The sequence below is a fragment of the Hyperoodon ampullatus genome (assembly GCF_949752795.1).
Source record: "Hyperoodon ampullatus genome assembly, chromosome: 12".
In the NCBI taxonomy this organism is placed as follows: domain Eukaryota; kingdom Metazoa; phylum Chordata; class Mammalia; order Artiodactyla; family Ziphiidae; genus Hyperoodon; species Hyperoodon ampullatus.
This window is the reverse complement of record NC_136925.1, coordinates 80,749,587-80,769,623: the sequence shown is the minus strand read 5'-3', so window position 1 is coordinate 80,769,623 and position 20,037 is coordinate 80,749,587. Positions and strand designations below refer to the sequence as shown.

The window sequence follows — 20,037 nt, the reverse complement described above, 5'->3', positions numbered from 1 at the left end:
ACAGGATATTTATCTGGTACTTAGAAATGAAATCTACAAAGATTTACCACTAAGAACTGTACTAACAGTCAGCCAACGTGTTCTAATAGCCTCCAATGCTCTCTTCTCGACTTTCTTCAGAAGTTTCTTTTGCCTCAAGAACCTAAAGACACTGGTACCAAAATCTGCCCACGGTAAAAGGCCAGAAATCAAAATAACCAGAAACCTATCAGAGCTTTTGGTTATGTCTGTCATTTTTATCAGTCAGGGCTTATAGAAAAAAATGAAAGCACCACTGGCAAAAAAAAAAAAAAACCAATTAGAGCAATAATTCTAATTTTTACAAAATCATGGTGGCTAACTTGGAGGTTAAACTTTGGAGGTAAAGTACATGCTGATCTTTTGGTGTCATAAGAGCTCGTGTTTTACTTTAGGCCACTGGAGGTCGAAATTGATTTCTCAGCCTGAGTTCCGACTGGGATGCATGCAGTACTTACCTGCACCGAGGTTGGTTGGCAGGAAAGCAGCCAAGCCCACGATCTTAAATTTGGTTCCCCAGATATTAGACGTGACCTGAGCAAGATAGTTGTGCTGTGGGGAGGAAAAAAAGAAGAAAAACCACAATCTCTTTCCATATTTTCTATCAATCACTTAAGAAGTAAGAATGCCAACACTTTTTGCTTAAAAAGTCGCTGGTGGGCACTGACAGAGATATTCATTCTCTGTATCATTCCACCGTTTTCAATACCAGATGCCGACTACAGCATGCCAGGCCCTGTTTTTAAGTGGTGGCTCACGGGCTGTGATTCTCGGGTCTGGGAGTGAGGGGCGGATGGTGTCCCAGTGTGCCCGTGTGCGGGTAGCTTAGAAAGGTCACAGAAGTGACGTGGGCACATTTTTCTTCACCTCTCCTTTTGCCCCGGTCACTGATCTATTACACAAGGTACCAAGCTCTGACTCCATTCTTAGCCTTGATATTTTTCCCAGAAATATCAGTTGCATTGATACCACTGTCCTGAGACCACCCAATTGTTTTTTCATTCAATTAAATTTCAAAAAACTTAAAAAGTTATCACTGTGCTCAAACCACACATATGTGTAGGGTGTGTGTGTACGCATGTGCAAGGGCAATAATAAAGACGAGTAAAATCTAGCTCCTCAAGAAAAGGGAACCCTCCAACACTGTTGGTAGAAACGCAAACTGGTGCAGCCACTGTGGGAAACAGTATGGAGGTTGCTCAAAAAACTAAAAATAGAACTACCATATGATTCAGCAATTCTTTTTCTGGGTATTGTTCTGAAAATGAAACTCCCAAGACACTAATTTGAAAAGATATGTGCACCCCAAAGTTCATAGCAGTATTATTTAAAATAATCAAGACGTGGAAGCAACCTAATTACCCATCAATAGATGAATGGATAAAGAAGCTGTGGTATACACACACACACACACATACACATGCACACACACACACTGGAATATGACTCAGCCATAACACAGAATGAAATCTTGCCATTTGTAACAACATGGATAGACCTAGAGGGTATACGCTAAGTGAAATAAGACAGAGAAAGGCAAATACTGTATGATTTCACTTATATGTGGACTGTAAAAAACAAACCAAATGAACAAATACAACAAAACAGAAACAGACTCATGGAGAACAAACAGGTGGTTGCCAGAGGGGAGGGTGGGGGGATGAGTGAAACAGGTGAGGGAGATTAAGAGCTACAATTCCAGTTACAAAATAAATAAATCACAGGGATGAAATGTACAGCATGGAGACTAGTCAGTAATATTGTAATAACTTTGTATGGTGACAGACAGTAACTAGATTTATCATGGTGACCATTTCGAAATGTATAAAAGTATCAAATCACTACATTGTACACCTGGAACTAACACAGTGTTGTAGGTCAATTACACTTAAACCTCCCCCCGCCCCCACACACACATACACACGCGCACTCAAGAGAGCTCATAAGCTAATGGAGGAGATCAGGCTTGTGATTATTTGCAGACAGAGAGTGACTGAGCAATGTTATAAGGGAGCTGTACACAACATGCTTTGGGGTTACTCTGGCTGAGTCAGGGAAGGCAGGCTTCGGCATGGAGGCGAACTTATGTCTGGAAGCGTCAAGGCAGAAACAAGGGGGAGGAGACGAGAGGATGGGCCCGTCGACCCGGAGATGGAGACGCAGGCAGAACAAAGGCACAAAGGTGGGAAGCGGCCAGTCAACAATGAGGCTGCGGCCCCCGGGGTGAAGGGGGCCGGGAGGGAGACAGGCAGGCCAGACTGAGGGGCCGCAGCCGGGGCTGGACTCCCGCAGACACTGCGAGTCACCGAGGGGTCAGGAGCGGTTTGAGGGAGCAGAGGTGGACGTGAGGATATGTCTCGAGCAGAGCTGCCTGGGAGAAGGTTCTCGTGGCAGCAGCAGGGATGCCCGAGGTGGGAGGGAGGCCCAGCGGGATGAAGGGGTGGCACGGGCACCGAGGGGGGCAACCAGGGCTCTTCTCCAGGGCGCCCGGGTCGGGCACTGCCGTCCCAGGCACGGAGACGGTCCCGAGGGCTCGGCCGCCGTCATGCACGCACGAGGAGGGGCGCGTGGCGGGGCTCAAGACACTACCTGAGCGATGTCTTCAAAGGGAAACTCCCTCCGCGTCAGGCTGGGCGAGCCGATGGACGGCTTGCGCATGGGCAGGCGAGGGGACCGGGATATCTCCTGAGCCGCACGCGACAGCTTGGGGGACTTCCGGGCCTCAAGGTTGATCCTGCAGAGACGAGGCCGAGGCCACGGGTCAGGCGCCCACCGGCGCTCCCGGCCCCTCCCCACTTTCTAGCAGCCCCCCGTGGTGTCACTCTCTCAGAGGCTGGGACCTTAATTTAATCAAGTCCCTCCCACCTGCTTTTGCCCTGCGGACATGAGGAAAGAAGGCCAGAAGGCCGAGTCGTATATCAAACAGCACATGTTTAAAGTACACTGCGCTTAGATGAAGCGATTCATTTGTAAGGAACCCCTGAGAATTAACTTTCACTTCCTATTGACGAAGAGTATGTTTAGAAATGCCTTCTGCCGGGGGTTTACAAAATTAGTCCCGGGGAAAATGGTGGGTGGGAAGAGTTATTTCTCACCTTAAGACCACAATGATTTCACAGCTCCTAATACATAACGTTTGGGATTCAACAGACTTATCTAGCATTTCACCGCCTGCAATATTTAAATTAGATCCGTAGATCTAAAGTTTGTCTTCAGTTCCTATGCTTATGACATGGGGAACATACGTGTTTAATGCCAATCTACCCCGAAGAGAGTATTATAAAAATGAACATGGTAAGGTTGATGGCGTTCTATGAAGGAAAACCATTAAGCCTCACATATACTGCTTGAGAGCTTGATAAGATATCTAGGGCTGAGGGGGACAGAGGTGGTTAAATCTCCGTGCGAGGACAACCAGCCTGGCTGCTGTGTGTAGGGGATTCAACGCTGGGAAGGACGGAAGGAAGCAGGACCAGCTCTGGAGACTGCCACACCCAGGAACTTCAAATGGACATTTACACGTGAAGGATTTGACTACTTATGTGTTAAATGGCCTCTCTGCTTAAGCAATGGGAAAAGCAGAAACACTGCAGAAGTGTAGGAAAGTTCATAGTCTAATTTGCAAATTAACAAGCTTAGAATAAAGATGAAAAAAGAAATCAATCAGGTTGCTAGAGCAAATGGATATCTACATGGGAAAAAAAACCAAACATTTACCCCTAACTCATATATACACAAAAATTAATCTGCGGTATAAAATTAATCTGAGAGCGAAATGTGAAAGCTAAAACTTTACAAAGCATCCCGAAGAGAACAGAAGAATGTCTTCATGACCTTAGGGGAGACAAAGATTTCCTAAACAGGACAAAAAAAAAAAAAAAAGCACTAATCATAAAAGAAGAAATTCAGATATTAGATTATATGATAATCCATGTATCTGCCAAAGGACTCATAGTTAGAAAACACAAAAGAAGATACCCAAATGGCCAACAAACATATGAAAACTTGCTCAGCATCATTAATCACTGGAGATAACTAGGATTAAACTATTGGGTTGGCCAAAAAGTTTGTTCGGGTTTCCCATAAGATCATATGGAAAAACCCAAATGAATTTTTTGGCCAACCCAATACAACCAAATACCACTTCCCACCCACCAGAATGCATACAATTTTTTAAGTGACCTTCAACTGCAGGTAAGAATGGAAGCAGTGAGAACTCTCATACACTGCTGGTGGGAATTTAAAATGGTACAGGCACCTAGGAATACTGTTTGGCAGTTTCCCATGAAGTTAAACATACGTCTACCCCATGGCCCTGCAACTCCCCTCCTAAGTATATACCTGGGGTAAACAAGTGCATATGTCCCCAGAAAGTCTTGTATAAGAACGTCTACAGTGGTTTTTATTCATAATAGCTCCAAACTGGAAACTACCAAATATCCATCAATTGGTAAATGGAATACATTATAGTATATTCGTAACAAGGGAATTTCATAGAGCAAAAAAGAGAAACTGTTGATATATGCAACGACATGCATGAATCAAAATCATTATGTTGAGCAAAAAAGCCAAAAAAAAAAAAAGAGCATGTATTGTTTGACGTCATCTATAGGAAGTTCAAGAACAAGCAAAACCAACCTACGGCAACAGAAGTCAGAACGGCGATTACTCTAGGGACCAGGTATCGAACAGGAAGGGCCCAGGGAACTCTCCAGGGTGACAGAAACCTCATCTTCAACTGGGTGGTGGATACATTGGTTTATCAACTACACCGTGCTTATCTGTTTAAGATCGGGCGGGAATCTATCTATGTGAATTATACCTTGGTTTTGCACAGCATCACACAGGGATCTTAGTGAAGATCTGGTCCACCCTTTAACTTCCATAGATAAGGAAGGTGGTGTCCACGTCAGGGAGCCAGGATGGGGCACGTGGGGTTCTTATCTACAACACCATAGGCCCTTCCACCTCCTCTCAGCTTTCTGCCACTCCTTAGGACAAACTTTAGGATCCAATTTTTCTTAGTTCACTATTTCTTCCCTATTACAGAATTATAGGCATGTAATTTTGCACTTTCTTTAACACATTACATACACTGTAAAAACATTTTTCTTACCTTTCTCAAACTGGAAGGTAAAACAAGCTCCCTGGCTATGGCCACCCCATGCCACCCACCATTGGTGCTAACCACCCCTGGAAGTTCTGCGGGTTTAGCAGACTTCCTCCTGGATGTCTTTTTCTATCCCAAAGGCAAGGATGAAGGAAGCTGTGGTTACTGCAGGCAGATCTTCCAGATGAAAGGCGACGACGCCCTCTGGCTGTGCTCTTCAGCTGCTGGTTTCAGTGGGACCTTCGGAGACACAAAAAAGGGAGCGCACCCCTAAAGACCGAAATTACCTTGGGAGTTTGGGTGATTTGCTAGCTCGGGAGATTTTGGGAGACTTCTTGGCAGCCCAGTCATCACTCAGTTCAATGTCACTGGAGTCTGAGCAGTTGCAGCTGTCAATCATCGTGGAAATCAAGCTGTTTCCATAGATTTCATCTGGTAAGACACCAACCAGCAAAATTTAGGGGAGCAATGTCAATTAGACCCTAACAATGGTCATCACTAGAAACCAGAGGACAGACTGACTCTAACAGCCATCAGTTGAAGTCTAGAGGTTGACACAGAAAGGAGCAGAACATTGTTTTCCATCTGCCTTTTGACACTCTTACATCTCCTAAGCAAAAGTAGGCACTGACTTCTACTGCTGTCAAAACGGGCATGAACTTTAATGCCTCTGGATCGTACAAAACAGTCTGGCCCTGTTTACTGTGCGGAAGGCTGGAGCCAAAACGGCTGTGCTGTTGCACCTCGTGACACACCAGGCAGCCATCTGGGGCCACACAGTCTTGCGGCTGCCCCGGAACCCAGGCCAAGCAAGGGGCTTGCTGCCTCAGTGACTCCCCTGAGGGCCTGCTGCTGACCTGGGACCTAGGAAGACCCCTGTTGGTTCCAGGCCTGCTCTGGGCTAAGACCCACGTCGGGTCTGTTTCAGGGACTCCCAGAAGTTTACGTCTGGATGCCAGGTGGTCTTGGAAGTGCCACAAGGTTGCCGGTGGGCCTTGGCTTTTCCACCTGCCCGAGCTGCTGGCTTGCTTCGAGCAATGGCCGGAAGGAGACCCATGCAGTAGAACATTCGGCGGTAGCTGTGGGCTCCGCTGAGGTGCCTGTATGGGGGCCAGTTGGCCATCAGGCAGAAGATGATGTGCACAGACCAGGCTGTCACGAAACCGCAGAGTAGAGGAAGTCACGTTTAACATCCTCCCCAAATCCCTTCTCCTTTGCTGCCTTCCTCACCCCCTCACGCCCCTCACCCACCAAAACCCAGCTCTGCCCTGACTGGAAGTACCCCGTTCTTCAGAATCACTTTGCTGACAAAGCCTCATCCCTCCAGGCTCCAAGAGCCTTGCCAGGTAATAGAAAAAGGCACATGAACTAATTTATAGAACGTGAGTGATCAGATCGTTCAAAAGGGCTGTTTATACTGGAAAGGAAGAGTCTGTTAATCCAAACTCGGCGCTAAGTTTCTGAGCATGTGGAGATGACATCTGTGAACAGGGGCCTCTCTGAGGCCACAGGAGGCAAAGCAGAACAACTCGGCAGGGAGGCTGCTGACGCCCAGCCCGTCACTACCTCACCCCCTTAAACTGCTGCCTGAATCAGGAGGCACAGCTCCGGCACCCAGCAAGCCACAGTGCTGTGCATCTGAGTTCCACCACGCCCCGAGCAGTGCTTTCTATTACTTCCTTTATAATTAATCGCAAATTATTCCTGGATCAAAGGAAGTGTGGCCATGATTCAAAGAGGCATGTGAGCTCACAGAACACTTTCACGTGTTCACGAGCACAGAGCCAGTCCACAGACCTGAGCAAGTTCAGTAACACAACCCAACACTGCCCTACACTTGTTAACCACTGCTATATACCATACCGTTTGCTCGTTTCCTTCACTGAAGTCTTAGTCTGTTTGGGCTGCTGTAATAGAATACCACATACTGCGTGCCTTATAAACAACAGAAATTACTGTCTTGCAGTTTTAGAGGCTGGAAGTCCAAGGTCAGGGTACCAACATGGCCGGGTTCTGGTCATGCCCTCTTCGGGACTGTACACTGCTGACTTCTCACCGTGTCCTCACGTGGCAGAAGGGGCCAGGGATCCTCCTGCAGGCTCTTTTATAAGGCACTAATCTCATGATTATAAAGGCTCTGCCCTCATGACCTAATCACCTCCCAAAGGCCCCATCTCCTAATACCATCCCACTGGGTGTCAGAATTTCAACACCTGAATCCTTTTTTGGATGGGGCACAAACATTCGTAACTACTTTATTAGCTGTCTCCCTAGTGTGTAATTTTGCCATAAAAAATAATGAAAAATGAAAGGGGAACATTAGAAAGGACATAATAAAACATGAGAAGTGAGTAACAAAATTATAAAGACTTTATTGTGAAATACAAAATATGTGAATGCATTTAAGATGCGTATTGATTCATGGCAACACTGTGCAAATAACTGATTTTATTTTGTACGTTGTACCTAAGCACTTGTCTTCCAGGTCTTTTGTTCATAAGTTTTTTTTTTTTTTGCTTGTTTATTTGTCTCATTTGACACTGCACTTTTTTTTTCTTGCCAAATTTCTTCCTTCATTAACAGAGATACGTTGGGACTTCCCTGGCGGTCCAGTGGTTAAGAATCCACCCTTCCACTGCAGAGGGCACAGGTTCAATCCTTGGTAGGGGAACTAAGATCCCGCATGCGGCATGGTGCGGCCAAAAAAAAAAGAGAGAGAGAAACCGGTTTCCAAATACTAGGCTGCGTATTTGTGGCTGAGCTTTGTGTTGCGCTGGGAAAGCCCCTACACTGTTGTTCGTGTTCTCGGCATACGGTCCCATGTCCGCTGATAGATGTTCCAAAGTTCTACGAGAAACATGGGTTCAGCTCTGCACCTTTGAGGCCCTCGGCTTCCTTCTCCTCCAACGTAGTGTGTTTCAAAACAAGAAACCAACTCTCAGGGCAAATCATCGTCATCTGTCAGCCCAATAAAGCCATCAGTAACGTCGCTAACTGGGAGAAATGCTAGTGCATTTCAACCAGCCGAAACCAAACTGTCAAACCAAAGTGTCAATCAGTTATTTTATTTTTCACAGCAAAGGTGTCTACGGCAAGAGGTTTGTGGCAAAAATGCCGGGCATGGGCTTAAAGAACAGAAATTTATTTTCTCAGTTTGGGAGGCTGGAAGTCCAAGATAAAGGTGCCTGCAAGGTCAGGTTCTGGTGACAGCTCTCTTCCTTTCTTGCCGATGGTCCCCTCTGTACTGTGTCCTCACAAGGACTTTCCTCAGTGAGTGCATGTAGTGGCGGGGGGGAGAGAAAGAGAGAGATATCTCTTCTTTCCCTTCGTCTTACAAGGCCACCAGTCTCACTGGATCAGGACCCCACGCTTACAACAGCCTCGTTCAACCTTAATTACCCCTAAGAGCCCAAACTCCAGAGTCCACAGCATCCCACCCCTGCTGCCCCGCTCAAATTCATGGCAAGCTCCCATGCAAAATACACTCATCCCATCCAAACAGCCCCCAAAGTCTTATTACCTCATACCAGCATCAACACTCTCATCTAAAGCCCAAGGTCTCATGTAAATATCATCTAAATCAGATGTGGGTGAAACTCAAGGTACAATTCACACTGAGGCAAAATCCCTTTCCGGCTGTGAACCAGTGAAAGCAGACAAGTTATGTGCATCCAAAATACAGTTGTGGGACAGGCACAGGAGAGGGATTCCTATTCCAAAAGGGAGGAGAAAAAGGAAAGAAAGAAAGAGTGATGGGTCCTAAGCGAGTCCAAAACCTAGTAAGGGGAATTCCATTAGATCGTAAGGCTCAAGAAAAATCCCCTTTGGTTCAATACTCTGTGTCACCTCCGTGGTACGCTGGGCTGGGGTTCAAGGCTCTGGGCTGAGGCCGTCTTGCCTGCTGAAACCGAGGCAGTGGCCCTGCTGACCTCTGAATCACCGCTGGGGTCATTTTCCCTCTTGAAGAACAGAGTACGTTCCTACAAACAGCTCTCTCATCCCATCCTGGCAAATCCAAGATGTCCAACAGCCTGCCTTCATCTCGTCCTGGGTGGAAAGGCTGAGAATTTTCCAAATCTTCAAGTTCTGGTTCCTTTGTACTTAACAATTCCTTCTTCAATTCGTCCTCCCCTTTCTCGTTTTATTCTAAGCAGTCCGGACGAGCCAAGCCACTCCTTCCAAACCACTTAGAAATCTCCTGGGGTAAATATCCAGTTTCACCGGCTGGCAAGTTCTGTCTTCCACAAAACACCAGCACACACTTCAGCCGCGCTCCCTGACGCTTTGTAGTGAGTCACTTTCCTCCGGTTTCCAGTAACAGGCTCCCCACTCTGCCCAGCCTCTACCAGAGCTCGCCCTCACTTCCGTATTCCCAAGGTGTCCCTCAGAACTCCTCCAGCCTCCACCCAGGACCCGGCGCCAAAGCTGCTTCCACATCTTCGGGTATCTGTTCCAGCAGCACCCCACTCCTCAGTACTACAGTCTGTACTAGTCAGGGCTCTCCACACACGTACAGGAAAAGGGAGCGAGAGGAGGGGAAGTGGCTTGTGCGGTAATGTTGGCTGAGAAGTCCCAAGGTCAGGGGGCCAGCACGGCCGTGTCCTTGGCTTGCAGACCCACAGCTTCTCACTATGTGCTCTGATGGCCTCTCCTTGGTGTGTGCACATGGCGGGGGTGGGGGGGAGCGTGCGCGTGAGAGGGAGAGAGGGAGAGGGGGAGAGAGAGAGAGAGAGAGAGAGAGAGAGAGAGAGAGAGAGAGAGAGAGAGAGAGAGAGAGAGAGAGAGCTCTCCCTCTTCATCGTCTTCGAAAGCTATCAATCCGATCGGATTAGGAGCCCATCGTTATGACAGAGTTAATTACCTCCTAAAAGCCCTGTCTCCAAAATACAGTAACACTGGGTTAGGGCTTGAACATGTGAATTTGGGGGGCACACAGTTCAGTCCATCGCAAGCTCTAAGGATTCCTTTTGAGAACTGGTGGATTTTTCCTAAAAAAATTATTGGGATTCATGTTATCTATTATAAAAACATACAGCAGTAATTTTGAGGAAGATCTCTGTTAAATTGCTTGGAGAACATCTACAACAGTGGATCACAAACGTCAGAACATAACAATCACCTGCCCACCCATTAATTTGCAGATTTCTAGGCTCCCCTCCAGACCCGCTGAGTTAATCTAAGGGGCAAGCCCAGGAATCTCTATTTAAGTAAGTATTCCAGGTGACCTACAGGGAGGTGGCCCATGGACCACATGTGAGAAACAATGATGTGGAGGTTTGAAAGAGTTAATCCGCTCCTCACGATGAGAAACTCCCGGCTTCTCCTTGTCAGGGAGCTTTTCCTCCTCTGCACCCGTTTACATTCACCATTCAGCTGGCAATTAGTCATATTCTGCCTGTGACACATCTTCTATTTTTGTCTCAAGGTATTTAAATCTTGACTTTTTAAATGAACTTTTCGAGTGTTGTCTTGCCGTCCAAAAGGGATTATAAACTCCTTGAAAGCAGAGACGCCCTGGCGTTGCTTCACAGCTGCAGGAGATTCAAGGACCGTGTACAAAGTAGGCACCAAACACACCTTATTGAATCACTTTGCTTTACAACTTTTAACTTCTTTTAACTACAAAAATAAAACATCTCCCCCCGCCACCCCCCGGCTTCTGTCCTGTTCTTCAGCAGGGAATTCATGCACCCGGGGAACAGAAGCAAGCTCTGCACTCAAGTTCCCCTCAAGATGTCACCTGAGCATAGGCTCTATGAAGTCATGTGCCCGGGAGGACCCCGGGAGGCAAGAGCGCCCGTGAGAAGCCGGGACGCGTGTGCCGGGCAGCCCTGCTTCACACGTCCCCTCGTCGGCCACGCTCATCGTCAACAGCCCTCTTTTTTACCGTCCCCTGAAACGCATCTTCCTTCCAAGTTCACGTCCACTGCTCGCCTGTTTTCCTCACTTTGCCTCCTGCCTCCACGACCTCCTCACCAGCCTCGACTCCTTCTACTTGCTCCCCCTGCTCCTGAAGACAAAGGAACTGACTAAGGTAAGTACGGCTGTACTGCTTTCAATGTTATACAGTAACATTGGTAGCAGAATGTTGCCACAAATGCTGACTGAATCAAGAAAAGCAGACAGAGGTGGATTGACGATATAAAACACTAGAGGGGCAAGGAGGCTGAGAAAGCCCACTGCACTGTGACACTAGGATGACTCTGGTCGTCCCACGACCTGTGGCTCTGGGGACATAATGAGGGAGCGTGAGTGGGAGATGGGAAGTGGAGAGAATAAAGATGAACTAACGGAAACAAACCCAATTCAGCTCATGTCGTTTCAAGGTCAGGTGCGTGCCAGGTCCCGGGGGTACCACGATGACTCAGTTCCCTCCCCGCAGGCCCCCAGGATTCGGGGGCCAGACAGAGCCCTGGCGTGACAACCACCGCGGGCCCTGAGGGACACGGCGACGGGCAAGACTCCACAGGGAGGCGGCAGCACCTTCGGGCCGGCAGGTCCTGCTGGTGGGGACACGCAGGCCATGCCAGTCACCAGGTGGGGGCCCCGGGCTAGCACACACGGTACCAACAAAAAGAACACGGTTCCTTCCCTTGAGGCTCCCAGACAGAAGTATGCAGAGAACACCTGTACAAACCACTGAGTCATGAAGACCAGTCTAGGAGGGTTTCTGGAAGGCAGGGGTGGTTCACCGTGCCAAAATCTCTACGGGTGAACAAGCAGTTTTCCTTGGAGGTCTGCTAAAGGGCAGTTAACGGTGGATTAGAGAGAAGCAGAAGCCAGGTGCTGGCAGGAGGCTGGGGGGCAGCTGAAGGTCTGACAACTCCAGCTCTATCGTTCCCTCTGGGGGGCAGAGACAGCACCTCACTGCTACTTTCCGACGGCCTCCACAGCACACCCTTCGTGTGAACACCTGATGAGTAAGCGACAGAGGAAGTCACCATTCCCAGCAGGCCTATGCCAGCTTCCCCCGACTGGAGCCTGCGCTGCCTCTACAGCCCCGGCCACACGGAAGCCGTACAAAACGCTGTTAAAAACCCATCAGAAAGCACATTAAGAGAGTCATTAACTTTAACGGGATTTTGGAAATGGAGCAGCTTCAGGGATGCTCCTGGCCAGCCCAGACAGGCTCACGTTTCATCCACAGGCTCCCCCTCCACACGGCTCGCCAGGAAGGCTATTCCACAACCACACCCGACAGGGCTTCAGTGCCTCCGGGGGAGGGGGCCCCACCTGATCTGCCATCTGTCCGCGGGTCCATGATGACGAACTCGGGCCGCAACTTGCTGATGCGCCGCCCCTTGAGGATGGGCACAAGCCCGCCCAGGTGCTCCAGGTAGAGCGTGTAGCAGGGGCCGCCGACCTCGGGGTCGTCCTCTGTGCGCTTCATGGTGCAGTGCAGACGCTCGCTGCCGGTCGACGGGTAGCTGACGAAGTCTCGCATGTTGCTGGGGTCTGGAATTGGGGGCTGGAGGCAGGACACAGAAGGAAGACAGTGTGGGCACCACTGGTACTCTGCACTGGCTGCAGCTCAGGAAGGGTTAACTATGTGCCGTGAAACAGGGACTCGCAGCGCTGGGTGTGTGTCAGAATGCCAGCAGTTAGGACTCGGCGCTTTCACTGCTGGGGCCCAGGTTCAATCCCTGGTCAGGGAACTGAGATCCCACAAGCCGCATGGTATGACCAAAGAAAAAAAAAAGAATCTCCGGGGGGCTTTTAAAAAATACCTAAGCCAGGTCCCACCTCAGACAATGAAACTGGAATCTCCAGGGGATAAGCCTGGGCATGTGCATTTTCTAAAAACTCCCCCAAGTGATTTCAATGTGCAGCCAGGGTTGAGAATCACTATTGCAAAACCAAGACTGTAAACCAACTAGAAAAAAAACATCATAACAGGTTCTAAAACTCTGATGTTTTAGAAAAAAAGTAACCAACAAGCCAATCTGATACTTAGAAGCAAAGATAAAAAACAAAAAAAGAGAATACAGAAAAGAACCTAAGGTGCAGAGGTCCAGAGGCTAAGGGGGAAACCCACCCTTGAACGGCAACTGGCAGCTATGTTCCACACACTCCCACCAAGAACAGACTAGTTTCTGGGTTACAACCCGTATAAAGGACAGCTGATAGCGAGTGCTGGCAGGGTCAGCTTCCTCAGCACAGTGGTGAGAAAGCAGGCCCGAGTATTGAACTGGGCTTAATCCTGATCATTCTCCTAACTATCAATGGACCGAGTTACCTGACTGCTAGGAACACGTTTCCCGCTGTCTCACGTGGGAACAATGGCGGCATCTGCCCGCAAGTCAGGACTGAACGGACGGACTGACCATCGGGAGGCCACAGCAGTCAGGCTCGGAACACTGCCTTTACCACAAGAAAGCTCACATCCATCACGCAAGGCGAGTCCCCCATGGACACTAACGCTAGGGACAGACAGCACACAGGGAGTACCACGGCAGAACTCTGGGGAGCCGCACGACTTCTGTGGTCCTGCTCTGGGCCTCTCGCCCGTCTCCCTGCCTCCGCCCTCCTCCCGGCGGTCCTTCCGGGGCAGGCAGGCAGGCAGCAGGGTGAAGAAGGAGGAGGCGGAAGGCTTTACCTTGATGGTGGGGATGAAGGCAGTGGAGAGGTAGGAGCAAAGGCGGGGGGGCAGGGTCAGCTTGCTGACGTCCTTGTCCTCTCGCAGGGCGCTGGCAATGGCCTGCTGGCACAGCAGCTGCAGGCTGGACACCCGGTGCTCCACACGTACCACGTACAGGGCCGGTCCTGACGCCATCAGCAGCCGAGAGTCCCGGTGTCCCCAGCAGATGGAGATGATAGGGCGCTGCCGGGAAGGAAAGGGAGACTATGTGTAAGCTTTTGCTCTTGTGAAAAGCAAAGAAAGATCACGCCCTCTGTGTCAAGCAAAATAAAATGATCTAACAGATTTTTAGAATGTTGGTTTTAAAAAGCACAATCGAGGATATTAAATCCTACATTATAAAAAGTCGGTATTTTCAGGCTTTCCCTGGTGGTGCAGTGGTTAAGAATCCACCTGCCAATGCAGGGCACACAGGTTCGAGCCCTGATCTGGGAAGATCCCACATGCCGTGGAGCGACTAAGCCCGTGCGCCACAACTACTGAGCCTGCGCTCTAGAACCCGCGAGCCACAACTACTGAGCCCGTGCGCCCAGAGCCCGTGCTCCGCAACAAGAGAAGCCACCGCAATGAGAAGCCCGCGCACTGCAACGAAGAGCAGCCCCCACTTGCCGCAACTAGAGAAAGCCCGCGCGCAGCAACAAAGATCCAACGCAGCCAAAAATAAAATTAATTAATTAAGGAAAAAAAAAAGTCAGTATTTTCATTGAAAAGTAGTTAGATCCCCAGGGCGGAGCACAAAGCACCGGAATAGTGTTACCAAGTTCTTTTACATGTATTATCTCATTTAATTTGGTGACATAAAACCTAACTTAGCTCCATATAATGACATCTCTGCCAGGAGATGCAAACAGCCTGGGGTACACAGTAACCCGTATTCCTTACTGAGGCTCTGGCTACCTGGATCCTCATGTAACAGGGGTAGTTTCCAAGGCTTGCAGAGGTAGGGAGGAGGTAGACCAGATGGCCCTTCCCTTTTGTCCCTATAAGGAATGTTTCAGAGTCAGATCAACATTGGATTTGAGTCACAAGCTCATGACCCAGGGAATAATACAAGTCTCGTACTTTCTCATGAGTAAAAAGGGGGCTGTGAGGATTAAAGGAGATGAAAGAAATCAGAGTGCTTCTGGACTCATCACAGGCGATAACCCACAGATATTCTATCACTGTTATTCTCAGCCATCCTTGAGCTGACGGGGCAGGAAAGGGGAGAGAGAGGGACACAGTTCCTGTGGCAGCTGCTCTAGGGGTTTGTGGCCATTATTTGCTTTGAAGAGGCAGGCTGGAATCCAAATATGCAAGTTAGAAACTGGTTGCACTGGAAAAAAAAATCCAAAGGTCAGGGGTGCCATCTAGGAAAGATCAGCCAAGCAAGAAAGAAAGAGGTGGAGGGTTGTGATGGAGAAGCAGCAGAGAATTTGTTCATTCTGATCCAGACAGATGGAGTTCTCATTTAATGAAGCCTTGAGGGGTTTCGAAGATCAGAAGTGGGGATACCAGATCTTTTATACGAAACAGGAAGAGAACTTTCGCAACACTTTAGTGACAAGCATCAAGATAAAAGAAACACATGAAGACACTTGCTTAAAATAGCCTCCAGGGTCAGCTAATTCTGGCTTCGAATTCAAAACAAAAATGCAAGGCTGAAGATAACTCATCTTTCATTTCCATCATGGCGAGGCCGGGCAGCCGATGGGTAGGACCACAGCCGCAGTCCCCTGGAGGAGGATCATAGGGCCTGGAGCTCAGTCTGGGGGCTTCAGAGTACTTCCAAGAAGGGCCTCTTTATAAAAGGATCCCTCACAGGGGGTAGACCCCCACAGAGGAAACTGTTAGGTTAGAGCAAGACATCATCACTGCCGAAGACACGGCAGACGACACATAAAAAATATACGAAGAGGGTTTCCCTGGTGCCGCAGTGGTTGGGAGTCCGCCTGCCGATGCAGGGGACATGGGTTCGTGCCCTGGTCCGGGAAGATCCCACATGCCGTGGAGCGGCTGGGCCCGTGAGCCATGGCCGCTGAGCTTGCGCGTCCGGAGCCTGTGCTCCGCAACGGGAGAGGCCACAACAGTGAGAGGCCCGCGTACCACACACACACAATATATATATACGAAGAGAGCTTCTTCAGTATGACCAACCCCCATAAGTGCAGTTTAGGACAAAGCTCTATTGGTAGCATAATCATGCTTGATCTTAAAGCTGTAAACCGCCGTGCCAACCCCCAAGTCTCCGAAGATAATATTTACAACCTACAGCTCAAATAATGGAGAACCGTTTCCAATTAGCACAATCTGACTTGGTTGGAACTGGCTGCAAAAATACCAGACACTTCTTTCTTCCAATTTTCCATGAGTTTTGAATCCATCTACCTGATGTCCCACTGGTCACAATGCAAGAACACATATATTCATCCTCTCTTCCCCTCCCTCCTCCTGGTTTGCTTTTCATAGTAATTACCTCTGTGTTAACAGCTGATTACATGTTTTGGGAGGGTCTTCTATAAGATTATCATTATGATAAGTATGTTATCTCATAGCTTTGTAAAAAGGAATTAAACCATTTTATAGACTTTCAAGTCTATAAACAGGTAAAAATCCTATCTGTTATAATTACTGGTATAATCACTATCCATCTTAACAAAAATTAACAATCAGGTCTTAAAAACTTACTACATTCCAGTAGCACATTAAGGTATCTTAATAAGCACCCATACTATCTCATTTAATCCTCGCAACTCTGCCACACAGGCATCATTATTCCCAGTGAACATCTGTGGAAATGGAGACTAAGAGAGCTACGTAACTCACAGCTGATCAACAGGAGAGCACATTCTCACCCATCCCCCAACCCCACTGCTTATGCTCATCTTACTACAACACGCTGCCTCTCTGTCAATCACAAATACAGTCATGAACCCAGATTCTCCCCACAGTTCTCCCCTTAATCCTCTTGGTCAAGGCTATTTTACTCAGAAACAGACCCAACAACGGATGTGTAGAAAAGGCAAACAGACAAGAGGAGAAACGAGCTGCATAAACCACAAGTGGACAATGACCGGAATAACTCATTATGGCAGAAAAGAGCCCCCAGGTCACGTGGGCCTGCAGTGCTGCCCGGTGAGCGTGAAGCAGCAGGAGGCGGAGGAAGGGCTGTGCCCTCCACACCCGGCATCGCGACATGAGGAAAACTGAGAATTCTCAGCAAGGAGGAGTGAAAGGACTGAAAACTAGAAGCGGGAACAAAGACCTGGAATGATTGGCCTGGAGAAGGGATGCCCGCAGGGTCTCAAAGGACCTGTTATCTGGAGCAAGGTGACCAGGAAACCCCCTTTTCTAAGAGCAGCACAAGACCACTACCACTAGGAATTTATAGTACAGTCTAGTATGGTACAGCATTCACTTACTTGCCCAAGTCAGTGATGATTTATTTATTTCAGCAAAGGGGGAAATTACACTCATTTAATTTATTTTTATAGCATATGCCCCACGTAAGATAATAAAGGAGCAAAATAAATACTGGTGCCTTTGCCATAATAAATCTTAAAGCTGTATTAGAAAAGTAAGGAAAAATTTACAACTAGTGAAAGCTGATACTCTTGTCTGAAGATTCTGAGGTATCACTGACATGGGGAAATTGACTGTCATAGTTACCACTGAGTCTGAGGCCAGTAAGTAGGGCCATGACCTCTCAGGATCCCTGTAAGTCCCATAAGCCCGTAGGAAGTCCTACTACCTGGGATCCAATGCACAGCACGGTGATTACAGTTAACAATACTGTACAGATACTTAGAAGTTACTAAGAGAGAAGATCTTATATGTTCTCACCACAGAAAAGAAATGGTAATTAGGTGACATGAGGGAGTTGAGAGCCGACTTCACGGCAGTAATCACACCGCCACATATACGTATAGCAAATCCAGACGCTGTAGACCTCAAACTTACAAAGTGTCCATATCAAATATATCTTAACAAAACTGGAAATAAATAAATAAGAAAATTAACACACACAACAAAATCCTTTTATACCTTGTTTATACTTTTATAGTTTTTTACACGTCATCTTACTTTTTACAAGTCTCACTTCGTGCTGGTGCTCATCTTCCTGTTCTGTTTACTGGCGCTCCAGCCTGCAAAGCCCTCAGTACAAGCATGCTGTTTTCTCAGAAAGGACAGGAATCAAGGCGGTGGTAAACACACGTGCCCGCAGACACAGGGAAGGGGCATCCTGATTCAGCGGCCCCGGCCCCTGGGACCCACCGCTGCAGGTAGAACAGGAATCCCCTGCTCACTGCCCCCGGCAGAGCGCGTCCAAGCGCATCTTCCCCAGGCACGTCCCACCCACCAGGATGAGCTGCAGTGGAAGAGAACCGTGTCCAACATTCTCTTCCAGCGAACCTGGGAACACGCGAGGGTGCACACAGACGCAGCCTCCGCAGATGAATGTTTTTGTTTTTGAACAGCTGCCGTCTGCTAGGGAGAAACTCAGTTGTAAATGTGTGGACTTCATCGCTTTCTCAAATTGCACAAAATGACTATTTTTAGAACCGATGGCTAGAACTTAATTTGTGTAGGTATTCGGCACATAGATCTAAGGCAAAAGGGCAAGACAACGAGCTGCATTTCGGGGAGTATCTGTGTGGCGGGAACCTGGTGCTTTGGTGAGTTTGATGGCCCGATGCCAGGTGTCCCTGGGCCGGAGAGGTACGGGAGGAGCGGCCAATGGACAGTCAGGCTGTCCCTCTCTCTGTGTCAGACGCCAGCCACTTACGAGGAAAGCAGGTTAGTCTGCTCACCCTACTTCCGCTGCCACAGCATCATGGAAGGTTAACGGCCTGTTTCAACCCCTTACGGCACGCGAAGAGACGCTGAATACCTCGCGACCTCATCTCCTGCTGCTACACGATCCGTGCCGTGCATCCGTCCAATCATGTACTCGCCTCCTGAGCTGTCAATCGGTCAGTCAGTAAATCCCTGTCAAATGTGTGTAGTGGGCCAGACACATGCTGGCCGTTTGGGGATTGACACGGAATAAAAGAAGCTCCCTGCCTTCACAGAGCTGATGCTCCGAGGAGGGAGGAGGAGAGAGAAGTGCCTCAGGCTCTGTGACAGGGACGGACTACCTGATGGTGTCAGCTAGTGAAGAATGCTACGAGGTAACAACAGTAGGATAAGGAGCTAGAGACAGAGCAACTGGATCGTTTCAGACAGGGGAGCAGAGAAAGCTTCCGTGCAGGAAGTTTCAGCAGAGGCCTGAGATGAGTGAGTTGGTGACGCTTGTGGCCGGACTCGAAAGCTTCCTCACCACACCACCGTTTCTGTGTGCAGCAGTGCGCTGCGTGAAGTCCTCGAAAAACTTAAAAGGGAATAAAAAGCAGGGTGTCCTTTCCATGTTAAAGATAAGCTATTCAAGCAGGATTAGAGTCAAGAGACAACAAAAGGGTCAAACCAGCTACACTGGCCCAAGAGAGAGAAAAAGAGGCCATCTAGGTACGCAGCTGCTGGCTGATGGAGCCCCGGGATGAGGAGTGAGACCCCGGGAATGTCAGAGGGGTCTCCTGTCTCCCAATCGCTTTCCCTCCTTTCTGAGCTCCCCTAGGAAGAAGGTGGGGATCTCTGTCTTAGAGGAAATGCACTTCAAATGTTTCACAGCCCCTGGTAGAAGGGGGTGTTTAATGTTTGTACAGGCGAGTACACAGGAGGAAAGCCTTCCAGAAGAGTTCACTTTTAAATAGACCCAGGTGGTGACTGTTCACCGTAAAACTGTGTTGGCTGGAGCCATGGACAATTTTGAATATTAAGTTACAATGACCTGGCCACCAACTAAGCTGCAGTAATAAAAGCTAGCTCAGGACTCAGTCGCCCAAATCTCCATTTTGAAAGAACATGCCGTTCCTGTATTTTATAAGCAGACAGCCCAGAAGGGACTTTCTCAGCTACTTACAGCAAACAATGGGAAAAGCACACCTGTGGCAGCTTTGAGAGAACAGGTACAATTAATTCTCAACAACAAAAAAGGCAAATATAGTTTTGCTAAAGAATTCTCCTTCAAGAGCACGGAAGTCTGTGACCGTAAATGCGCTCTCTCACTTGATTTTTCGGTTCCCACACCTACCATCTTCCTCTTTTAATTTTTTACCCAAATATCTTACATCAACACCTGAACCTTACAGAATATAAGGCAACTCCACCAACTTGCCTTTAATGCAAAAAAAGTTCATAAAGCTAAAACACACACACAAACCAACCAACCCACCCAAAAAACCCAACCATCCAA

At 48.4% G+C, this 20,037-nt stretch overlaps 1 protein-coding gene across 3 annotated transcripts in view; it reads right to left on the bottom strand.

Moving 5' to 3' along the window:
* The window catches only part of TULP4 (TUB like protein 4), a gene marked incomplete at both ends in the record, with an annotated part of 161,904 nt that overhangs the window by 9,477 nt on the left and 132,390 nt on the right, over positions 1–20,037 (bottom strand). For all 3 annotated transcript variants that reach the window (XM_079716320.1, XM_079716321.1, XM_079716322.1), the window contains 5 exons: positions 477–570; positions 2,608–2,752; positions 5,416–5,560; positions 12,362–12,596; positions 13,725–13,949. In XM_079716320.1, the coding sequence (XP_079572446.1) occupies positions 477–570; positions 2,608–2,752; positions 5,416–5,560; positions 12,362–12,596; positions 13,725–13,949 (844 nt within the window). The remainder of the gene's footprint in view (positions 1–476; positions 571–2,607; positions 2,753–5,415; positions 5,561–12,361; positions 12,597–13,724; positions 13,950–20,037) is intronic.